Below are 12,442 nucleotides of genomic sequence, written 5' to 3' on the forward strand. Positions count from 1 at the left end.
GGGGGGAGTCTGGGAGGAGATCTGGTTGTTGTGGATCATTGCAGGCAATGAACATTTGTGCAAAAACTCCACTCTGGCTCAGGAACATTCAACATGTCTCAGTGTCCGAGTCAAAAAAGTCTCCTCACCTGTAGTTCTGGTTCTCCCGCATGTCCCATCCATGGTACTTGTTCTCAGGTAAAGGGGTGAGGCGAAGTTCTCATGAATAAACCAGTGAGAGTAATCTCCCGGTGACGTCACGGGCGCGCGCGCGCGCGCGTGTGTTACATCTGCACATTTCTCTAGTGGGAAAGAGGAAGTTTGTTTATTATTACGTTTCCATTTCCTCATGCCGTGAAAGATAAATACCTGGCGCAGGTGATGGTGAGCATCAGACGCAGAGCACGAGTGATGGACGTCAAGGTGAGACTTCTGAGCGCAACTTAATGCGTTCATTTCATTCATTCAGATGGCATTGAACGCAACATTGTAGTTTTCTAAATAACTGTTTTATTGATTTCGGCGTTGCGTTCACGGACGAAAGTTTTTTTTTAATGAAAACGTGTATTTTACATTAGAAATCTGACGAATTAAATTAATTCACACGTAAGCTGGTTAATTTGAGTTTTTTTTATTTTCTAAAATAACTTTCCCAGTGGCTTGATAAAGTAACGCAATTTTGTCGTTTATTTTATTTTTACCTTTTTTTAAAAAAAACGTGGATTATTTATCATATTATACATAGAAGTGTTTCTCCTTTAATGAATGCGTGATGTATTGGGGGGTCTTGAATGCAGCACAGGACCTGTCAAGCGCCTACATCTTTATCATCATCATCTTCAAATATCATCGTCTTCTCTGCAGGTTCTCTTCCTCCTCCTGGCCGCCGTGTGGCGCTGTGACGCGCGCTGCCACAACCTGACGCTGAAGAACGCGGAATCTCTGATGCGCAGCGTCAAGTACGACCTGAGCGGGACCGAGGACGTGTTCGAGGAGAACTCTCCCAAGTCCTGCCCGGTGCGTCTGTTCCCGTCCAGGAGAGAACAACACAAGCGCTCCCTGTCGCCCTGGAGATACATGTGAGTCTGCGCGCCATGACGTCACTTCCGCGTCCTCTTGCTCGTGTTTTTTTTTGGTGTCAACGATGACAACAGTCCGTATTAAAATCGTTTGTTATTTGGAATATTATTAATATTTAAAGGTGAATATAACTGTAATAAAGTTACTATAAGTAAGATTAAATCCCACGGTCCTCCATTTATTGTCTTAGTATTTAACTTCCGGTAGAGCAACTCGATCTACATTCCTTAACCATCTTAAGTTTAAAACGTATGTATTAAAACATAATTGGACATAGTATCACAAGTAAAATGGAGATTTCACAAATGTATTCAAGATTGATCTTGTTTTGTAAAGTTTCAAGTGTTGTATTGGAGCTAGCTGTTAGCATATTAGCATCACAAAGAGTTTTATTCTGAAAGCGGTTTGAGTGTAGATTCTGGTGTTTTGTCAGTTGTGTTTTACGTTTGACCTTTGACCCCCCGCAGCAAGAAGACCTCCCTGGAGGGCCTCTACCCTCGGACCTACACCGAGGCCCAGTGCCTGTGCTCCGGCTGCATCGTGTTCGACGCCCTCGGGGACATGAACCACACGGACCGCTACAACTCCGTGCCCGTCGTCCAGTCGCTCACCTTCCTGAAGAAGGTCCGCTGTCGCAACAACGACCTGTACCGGCTGGAGCTGGAGCAGGTGCCGGTGTCGGTGGGCTGCACCTGCCTGCTCCCTCAAAACTGAAGACCAGCGACTGAGTGGTCGCTCAAGTCGTCCGCCTTCGTTGTAGAACGCGGCGAGAGTTTGTTTGACGTGCGACTGCAGCACGAAAACCCCGTGAGACTTCACAAGTCTGAAGAGCTCCGGCCCGTTTTAGAGGCCGACCCCATTACCTATCCCGTCATGTGACGTCGATACAATAAAAGTTTGAGTTACACCTTGGTCCCGGCAGCGTTTTTGTTCACACTCCAACACCCCCTGGGTAGCTGGGACACTCCAGTGTATTCTATCAAAGCAGGTTTTATTTTGAAAAACAACCAAAGGGTCTCATGTGGCGAACTTCTTCTGTCGCACCGGAGCCGGAAGCTGAGCCGTGATGTCCAGCAGAGGGCGCTCCACCACCACCAGAGACTGGTCGTCCAGCAGCCGGACACACATCACGTGCTGCAGGAGAAGAAGAGTCTTTAGACTCACAACACGTCGCACAAACACACACACAAACGCACACACTCACCTGGAAGTTCTTGCAGATCTTGAAGCTGTGGCTCTGCCTCTGGCGCTCGGGCTCCGGGAGGCTCCTCAGGGTGGTCTGGTTGAACAGCTGACCGGAGGGGTCCGGCAGAGGCTGCAGGAAAAACAAACTGTCAGGAGGAAGCTGCAGAGAGAGAAAGGGAGCTCTGGCGCCCCCCTCTGGTGACAGAACGCTCTTCGGTCGAGCTTGTGTAGACTTACATGACAACTTTCTTATGTTGAATTAAAAAGGGCTACAAAATACATATATATATATATATATATATATATATAAAATAATTCTTCACATTTAGAAATTACAAAATTTAATCATTACAAAAAAATGTATTAAATATTTTCAATAAATAAAAATAGTTTATACATCATAAATAATGTTTACGTCCAGAAACAAACGTGTTTCTTTTGACCTTGAACTACAAACTCTAGTGTCACCTGAAGGTCATTCCATCACTGATGACATCACGGAGTCTCACCTGGTTCTTGTCCAGCAGGCAGAACATGAAGGTGTCGTGCAGCAGGATGTGAGACGAGCTCTGAGGGTTGAAGGACACGTGAGTGACAGGCGTGTCTCTCGACAGCCACTGAGGGTGAAGTCCGTGTCTCTGCAGCCGCCGACTCCATGATGTCATTTCCTTCTTGTGCAGAGAGAACTCCAGCACCTGCACACACACACACACGTTTATACACACACACACACACGTTTATACACACACACACACACACACATGTTTATACACACACACGTGTTTATACACACACACACACACACACACACACACACGTGTTTATACACACACACACATGTTTATACACACACACACACACGTTTATACACACACACACACGTGTTTATACACACACACACACACACGTGTTTATACACACACACACACATGTTTATACACACACACACACATGTTTACACACACACACACATGTTTATACACACACACACACACACGTGTTTATACACACACACACGTGTTTATACACACACACGTTTATGGGTAGACATGTGTCTATATACACACACATATTTGTGGGTTTATGTGTATACAAACTTATATTGTATATACACACACATACACACCATGTAAACAAACACACTAGAACACATGCATAAATACACACTAAAACATATGCATAACACACTAGAACACGTGTAATAAAACACGTGCAGTAACACACACTAGAACAGGTGCAGTAACACACACTAGAACACATGCAATAAAACACACTAGAACACGTGTAATAACACACTAGAACACGTGCAGTAACACACTAGAACACATGCAATAAAACACACTAGAACATGTGTAATAACACACACTAGAACACGTGTAATAACACACACTAGAACACATGCAATAAAACACACTAGAACACGTGTAATAACACACTAGAACACGTGCAGTAACACACTAGAACACGTGTAATAACACACACTAGAACACGTGTAATAACACACACTAGAACAGGTGCAATAACACACACTAGAATACATGTAATAACACACACTAGAACACGTGTAATAACACACACTAGAACAGGTGCAATAACACACACTAGAACACGTGTAATAACACACACTAGAACACGTGTAATAACACACACTAGAACACGTGTAATAACACACACTAGAACACGTGCAATAACACACACTAGAACACGTGTAATAACACACACTAGAACACGTACAGTAACACACTAGAACACGTGTAATAACATACACTAGAACACGTGTAATAACACACTAGAAGACGTGTAATAACACACACTAGAAGACGTGTAATAACACACACTAGAACAGGTGCAATAACACACACTAGAACACGTGCAGTAACACACACTAGAACACGTGTAATAACACACACTAGAACACGTGTAATAACACACACTAGAACACGTGTAATAACACACACTAGAACACGTGTAATAACACACACTAGAACAGGTGCAATAACACACGCATACACATTACAACACACGCCTAAACACACTTCAACACATGCAACAACACACACCAATACACACATGCATAAACACACACTACAACACATGTGACAAACACTAATACACATGCAACAACACACACATAAACACACAGTAGAACACATGCATAACACACTCTACAACACACTCATCAACACACTACAAGACATGCAACAACACTTGCATAAACAAACTCTAGAACACACAAGGATGCACATGAAGATGCATTGAAACAAACACACACACACACACGCATAAATATATATGCAACAACACACACTATTTGTCTCAGTATTATCTTGACCTTTAAAGTATATATTTTAAGTATTGTTTTGATTGTTTAAGCGCTTTGTGACCCTGGTCTGGAAAATATAAATGACTAACTTACACACACTCCATGAGAGACGCACACACTCCAAGACAAACGCACATATTCCAAGACAAACACACACTCCAGCGAGACACGCATCAACTGAGACTCACCTGCTGGTCGGCGTGAACCGTCACCAAGTCACTGGTGGTCGGGTGGATGGCGATGGCGGTCGGACACGAGTTATAAACGGGAACCGAGCAGTGGACCTGGACACACACAAGTGGTGTCACACAAGAACACACACACACATGTGCACAAACACACACACCTTCATCTTCTGAAGGTCGTACACGTGGACCTCACAGCCCGTGTTGGCGGCGGCGAGCCACTGGCCGTCGTCACTGGCGACCAGCAGGTGGACCGGCTGCCTGGAGTCTGGAGAACAGGAGGGTCACACCTGGACTCACACCTGGACTCGTCTCGCAGGACTCACCTGTCGGGGGTCTGAGGGTGCACAGGTGTCGGCATGACGACGGGCTGAGTGACAGCACGACGACGGACGAGCCGTCGGACGCGGCGAAGAGTCTGGTGGAGTCGGAGGAGAAGCAGAGGCGAGTGGCCGAGCGGAGAACTTTGGGCAGGTTGGAGACCTGAGGGAGGAGCGAGACGGTTCAGCCGGGTTCGGATCCGGGTCGAAGGCGGGTCAGAACCCTCACCTTCTGCAGGCTGACGCGCTCCTGGTCCAGCTGCAGGCGGTAGAGCCGGACGCAGGACACGCTGGAGTAGACGAGCCACGAGCCGCACGGGGACAGAGCGCTGCAGGACACGTGGTCCGGGCCCTGGAGGAGGATCAGGGTCAGAACCTCTGGAGCCGCGGATCAACACCTTCGACCCACCTTCTTCTTCAGCAGAACCAGCTTCTCCGGCTTCTTCTTCACCGTCACACACTCGCCTGCTCGCCCTGACAACACACACACTTTATTTAAGAAGAATGATCCACAATTCTACACAAACGTCCAACGATGAATCGACAAAACACACAAACATACACAAAGACAAACACAAACGGATACAAATAAAAAGGAACTCAATGATGCGCAAATAAAACACAAAGACACACAAACATTAACACACACACAAACAAATGGATACAAGCACGCATGCATGAAGACAATCAAAGACACACGTATTACAACAAACATAAAAACACAAAAATTAACACACAAGACACACAAACATGAACACAAACAAATGGATACAAGCACGCATGCATAAAGACAATCAAAGACACACGTATTACAACAAACATAAAAACACAAAAATTAACACACAAGACACACAAACATGAAGACACACATGAACACAAACTAATGGATACAAGCACATAAGCATTAACACAATCAAAGACACACACACACCCCAAAACGCACACATGAAAACAAACACTTATTTCCACAAACATAAAAACACAAAAATTAACACACACATGAAAACAAACTAATGGATACAAGCGCATAAGCATGAACACAATCAAAGACACACATACACCCCAAAACGCACACATGAAAACAAACAAACACACACGTATTACAACAAACATAAAAACACAAAAATTAACACACAAGACACACAAACATGAAGACACACATGAACACAAACTAATGGATACAAGCGCATAAGCATGAACACAATCAAAGACACACACACACCCCAAAACGCACACATGAAAACAAACACTCTTATTTCCACAAACATAAAAACACAAAAATTAACACACACATGAAAACAAACTAATGGATACAAGCGCATAAGCATGAACACAATAAAAGACACACATACACCCCAAAACGCACACATGAAAACAAACAAACACACACGTATTACAAAAAACATAAAAACACAAAAATTAACACACAAGACACACAAACATGAAGACACACATGAACACAAACTAATGGATACAAGAGCATAAGCATGAACACAATCAAAGACACACATACGCCCCAAAAAGCACACATGAAAAACAAACAGACACTTATTACCACGAACATAAAAACACAAAAATTAACACACAAAGACGAACAAACACATACACACACACACACCCATTGTACAAATGAACAAAAACACACAGAAGACCCAACACAAACACACACAGTTACACAGACCAAATCAAACACCTGCACACGCATAACAACAAGACACACATGCACGCATGAAAACACTCGGATTAATATGAATACAAAAAGACACACAAACAACAAAACACACATGAAAAAAGAACACAAGCCAATAGATACAAATGCACAAACATGAACAAAAACACACACACCAAATGAACATGAAGAGACACGTCAAAAAAAAGACACAAACATAAACCAAAACGTATATGAATGTACAAAAACAAATGGACACAAACGCACAAACATGAACACACACCAACAGGTGAACATCATGAACTCACCGTCGCCCTCACCGAGCCTCCAGAGCTCCAGGTGTTCAGGGAACTGGAACATCAAGAGTCCGGTCTTGTTGGCGCACGACACCAGACTCCTCTGCAGGACACACACACACACACACACACACACACATAAACACGTGAGTTGTCACGGCGACGCTCGGACTTGGGTCGGACTCACATGTGGGAAAACTATCCTGCGGAGAGCAGACTCCTGCGTGTTCTTCTCCACTCTGTCCAGCAGGGGGCGCACCACCAGCTGCGTGTCCATCCCTGACCACAGAAGAAGAATCAGAGACGCAGCTTGAGTACTGTATCAATGTATACTGTATCAATATTAACAACACAATGGATTTGTTTTAATATATCCTTGTTACTACAGTATCACAACACCAGAGTCAAGTACTGGACAATACTACACATATATACTTGTTACTACACTATCACAACACCAGAGTCAAGTACTGGACAATACTACACATATATCCTTGTTACTACAGTATCAAAACACCAGAGTCAAGTACTGGACAATACTACACATATATACTTGTTACTACACTATCACAACACCAGAGTCAAGTACTGGACAATGCTACACATATATACTTGTTACTACACTATCACAACACCAGAGTCAAGTACTGGACAATACTACACATATATACTTGTTACTACACTATCACAACACCAGAGTCAAGTACTGGACAATACTACACATATATACTTGTTACTACAGTATCACAACACCTGAGTCACGTACTCAACAATACTACACATATATACTTGTTACTACACTATCACAACACCTGAGTCACGTACTGGACAAAACTACACATATATACTTGTTACTACAGTATCACAACACCTGAGTCACGTACTGGACAATACTACACATATATACTTGTTACTACACTATCACAACACCAGAGTCAAGTACTGGACAATGCTACACGTATATCCTTGTTACTACACTATCACAACACCAGAGTCAAGTACTGGACAATACTACACATATATCCTTGTTACTACAGTATCAAAACACCAGAGTCAAGTACTGGACAATACTACACATATATACTTGTTACTACACTATCACAACACCAGAGTCAAGTACTGGACAATGCTACACATATATACTTGTTACTACACTATCACAACACCAGAGTCAAGTACTGGACAATACTACACATATATACTTGTTACTACACTATCACAACACCAGAGTCAAGTACTGGACAATACTACACATATATACTTGTTACTACACTATCACAACACCAGAGTCAAGTACTGGACAATGCTACACATATATACTTGTTACTACACTATCACAACACCAGAGTCAAGTACTGGACAATACTACACATATATACTTGTTACTACACTATCACAACACCAGAGTCAAGTACTGGACAATACTACACATATATACTTGTTACTACACTATCACAACACCAGAGTCAAGTACTGGACAATGCTACACATATATACTTGTTACTACACTATCACAACACCAGAGTCACGTACTGGACAATACTACACATATATACTTGTTACTACAGTATCAAAACACCAGAGTCAAGTACTGGACAATACTACACATATATACTTGTTACTACAGTATCACAACACCAGAGTCACGTACTCAACAATACTACACATATATACTTGTTACTACAGTATCACAACACCAGAGTCACGTACTCAACAATACTACACATATATACTTGTTACTACAGTATCACAACACCAGAGTCACGTACTGGACAAAACTACACATATATACTTGTTACTACAGTATCACAACACCAGAGTCACGTACTCAACAATACTACACATATATACTTGTTACTACACTATCACAACACCTGAGTCACGTACTGGACAAAACTACACATATATACTTGTTACTACAGTATCACAACACCTGAGTCACGTACTCAACAATACTACACATATATACTTGTTACTACACTATCACAACACCTGAGTCACGTACTGGACAAAACTACACATATATACTTGTTACTACAGTATCACAACACCTGAGTCACGTACTCAACAATACTACACATATATACTTGTTACTACACTATCACAACACCTGAGTCACGTACTGGACAAAACTACACATATATACTTGTTACTACAGTATCACAACACCTGAGTCACGTACTGGACAAAACTACACATATATACTTGTTACTACACTATCACAACACCAGAGTCACGTACTCAACAATACTACACATATATACTTGTTACTACACCATCACAACACCAGAGTCAAGTACTGGACAATACTACACATATATACTTGTTACTACACTATCACAACACCAGAGTCAAGTACTGGACAATACTACACATATATACTTGTTACTACACTATCACAACACCAGAGTCAAGTACTGGACAATGCTACACATATATACTTGTTACTACACTATCACAACACCAGAGTCACGTACTGGACAATACTACACATATATACTTGTTACTACAGTATCAAAACACCAGAGTCAAGTACTGGACAATACTACACATATATACTTGTTACTACAGTATCACAACACCAGAGTCACGTACTCAACAATACTACACATATATACTTGTTACTACAGTATCACAACACCAGAGTCACGTACTCAACAATACTACACATATATACTTGTTACTACAGTATCACAACACCAGAGTCACGTACTGGACAAAACTACACATATATACTTGTTACTACAGTATCACAACACCAGAGTCACGTACTCAACAATACTACACATATATACTTGTTACTACACTATCACAACACCTGAGTCACGTACTGGACAAAACTACACATATATACTTGTTACTACACTATCACAACACCTGAGTCACGTACTCAACAATACTACACATATATACTTGTTACTACACTATCACAACACCTGAGTCACGTACTGGACAAAACTACACATATATACTTGTTACTACAGTATCACAACACCAGAGTCACGTACTCAACAATACTACACATATATACTTGTTACTACACTATCACAACACCTGAGTCACGTACTGGACAAAACTACACATATATACTTGTTACTACAGTATCACAACACCTGAGTCACGTACTCAACAATACTACACATATATACTTGTTACTACACTATCACAACACCTGAGTCACGTACTGGACAAAACTACACATATATACTTGTTACTACAGTATCACAACACCTGAGTCACGTACTGGACAATACTACACATATATACTTGTTACTACACTATCACAACACCAGAGTCACGTACTCAACAATACTACACATATATACTTGTTACTACACCATCACAACACCAGAGTCACGTACTCAACAATACTACACATATATACTTGTTACTACAGTACCATATACTGTATATAATATATACACTCACCTCCCGACACCACGGCCGTGTCTGTGTGCACGAGCGCCCGTACATCGTGAGAGTGGTTTTTGAAGGTTCTGGTTCTGACCCAGTCCTTCTCCTCCTGGTCCATTGTGGCGGACAGGAGCTGGAACTGGACCACGGTGCCCTCCGAGGTTCCGGCAACCAGACTCCTGCCGTCCTGCAACATATCCACGTCAAGGTCGTGTCCACTTCCACGGGTCTGAACCGACTGACCTCGCACAGAGCCAGAACCAACACGTCCCACTTGCTGACCAGGTGCGAGCGGACCAGGGTCCCGGTCCCGCTGTCCCACATCTGGACCTTCCCGGACGAGTCTCCGCTGACGATGGTGCCGTCGGCGAGGAACAGCAGGCTCCAGACCACCACCTCGCGACTCTTGGCGGCGCCGGCCGCGCGCTCCACCAGCAGCCGGCGTGTGGAGTGACCTGCAGGGGGCGCCGTCAGCCACGTGACCTCCTTCCATTGGTGTCCATCTACTCACCCGTCTCCACGTCCAGCACTCGGATCACGTCGATCATCCCGGCGGCGAGCAGAGTTCCGGACGGGTTCCAGGACAGCGAGATGATCCGACCTGGGACCAGGGATCAGACGTGAGATCTTGACCCGGCGTCTCCGCTGAGGGTCTCACCTTTCTGACGGTCCAGGTTCCTCTGGAACTGGATCCTGTCGTCCAGGACCTCCAACAGCTTCACCGACCCGTCCTCGCAGCCCACCTGCAACAGTCCAGAAGGGTCAGACATGAGCCCGGGTCGGGTCAGATGGTTCCGAGTCCACTGACCGCCAGCAGAGTCTCCTGCGTGTTGCAGCTGAGGGTCCAGATGGGCCCGCCGTAGACCTCCAGGCTGTACTTGGGTCGCAGGTTCTCCAGGTCGTACTCTGTGACTTCCCCGTTCAGTCCAGCGCTGAAGAGCCGAGGACCGACCCAACAGAGACTCTCCACACCACTGCCGTCCTGACCCGGGATCACCTGCAGGGACGGAACATACTACTACACAACTGTCTCTGTGTGTCTTTTAGTGAGTGTGTGAGTGTCTTTCTGTCTGTGCGTCTTTCTTTTTGTGTGTGTGTGTGTCTTGAGAAGTGTGTCTTTCCGTTTGTGTGTGCGTCTTTCTGTTTGTGTGTGTGTGTCTTGAGAAGTGTGTCTTTCCGTTTGTGTGTGCGTCTTTCTGTTTGTGTGTCTTGAGAAGTGTGTCTTTCCGTTTTTGTGTGTGTCTTGCTGTTTGTGTGTGTGTCTTTCCGTTTGTGTGTGTGTCTTTCCGTTTGTGTGTGTGTGTCTTTCTGTTTGTGTTTGTGTCTTGAGATGTCTGTCTTTCTGTTTGTGTCTTTCTGTTGTGTGTGTGTCTTTCTGTTTGTGTCTTTCTGTTGTGTGTGTGTCTTTCTGTTTGTGTCTTTCTGTTGTGTGTGTGTCTTGAGATGTGTCTTTCTGTTGTGTGTGTGTGTTGAGATGTGTGTCTTTCTGTTGTTTGTGTATTTGTCTCTTTGGATGTGTTTTTGTGTATCAGTGTGTGTCTGTTTCCGTCAGTGTGTATCCGTCCAAGTGTGTGCGTCTGTATTTTTTTCTTCGTGTGTGTCTCACAAGTGTGTGAGTTTGTATTTGTCTTCGTGTGTGTCTCACAAGTGTGTGTGTTTGTATTTGTTGTGGGAAGGTTCCACGGGACAGACCCGGGACCAGAGTCCAGTAGAAAGTTCCGTCTCACCTTCTCCTGGAAGTAGTTGTCAGAGAAGTTGAAGATCTCCACGGAACCGTCCGTCCGGACCAGAGCCAGACGCTCGGTCCGGCTGTTGTGCGCCAGAGCTCGGATCCCGCTCGGCATGTAGTCGAAGAACCGGACCCGGTGAACCCTGAACTCCCCCATTAGAAGCGACGAGACCCCAAACTCACAACACTTCAACTCTCACGCTGGAAACATCGGCACCACGTGGAGACCTCTGAACCGGATGTGAATCGAGGAGCTGCCGAT

General features: G+C 44.0%; 2 protein-coding genes across 2 annotated transcripts; one reads left to right on the forward strand and one right to left on the reverse strand.

The window, feature by feature from the left end:
* The first annotated feature begins 751 nt into the window (after positions 1 to 751).
* On the forward strand, positions 752 to 1,966 carry il17c (interleukin 17c). The gene is made up of 3 exons (XM_087798274.1): positions 752 to 763; positions 844 to 1,058; positions 1,527 to 1,966. Exons 1-3 carry the CDS (start codon positions 752 to 754, stop codon positions 1,771 to 1,773), a joined length of 474 nt encoding a protein of 157 aa, XP_087654400.1. The 3' UTR covers positions 1,774 to 1,966.
* Positions 1,967 to 2,029: 63 nt separating this feature from the next.
* Positions 2,030 to 12,410, reverse strand: utp4 (UTP4 small subunit processome component). Its single transcript, XM_087797056.1, has 16 exons — positions 12,179 to 12,410; positions 11,260 to 11,448; positions 11,110 to 11,194; positions 10,963 to 11,052; positions 10,695 to 10,906; positions 10,467 to 10,638; positions 7,225 to 7,316; positions 7,050 to 7,140; positions 5,482 to 5,546; positions 5,302 to 5,424; positions 5,079 to 5,235; positions 4,914 to 5,020; positions 4,756 to 4,851; positions 2,754 to 2,939; positions 2,264 to 2,374; positions 2,030 to 2,193 (listed from the first exon to the last, which is right to left on the reverse strand). The coding sequence occupies exons 1-16, from the start codon at positions 12,335 to 12,337 to the stop codon at positions 2,077 to 2,079; spliced, it is 2,052 nt and encodes a 683-aa protein (XP_087653182.1). The 5' UTR covers positions 12,338 to 12,410; the 3' UTR covers positions 2,030 to 2,076.
* Positions 12,411 to 12,442: the final 32 nt, after the last annotated feature.

This window comes from Callionymus lyra, chromosome 8, assembly GCF_982586985.1.
Source record: "Callionymus lyra chromosome 8, fCalLyr1.hap1.1, whole genome shotgun sequence".
Lineage (NCBI taxonomy): Eukaryota > Metazoa > Chordata > Actinopteri > Syngnathiformes > Callionymidae > Callionymus > Callionymus lyra.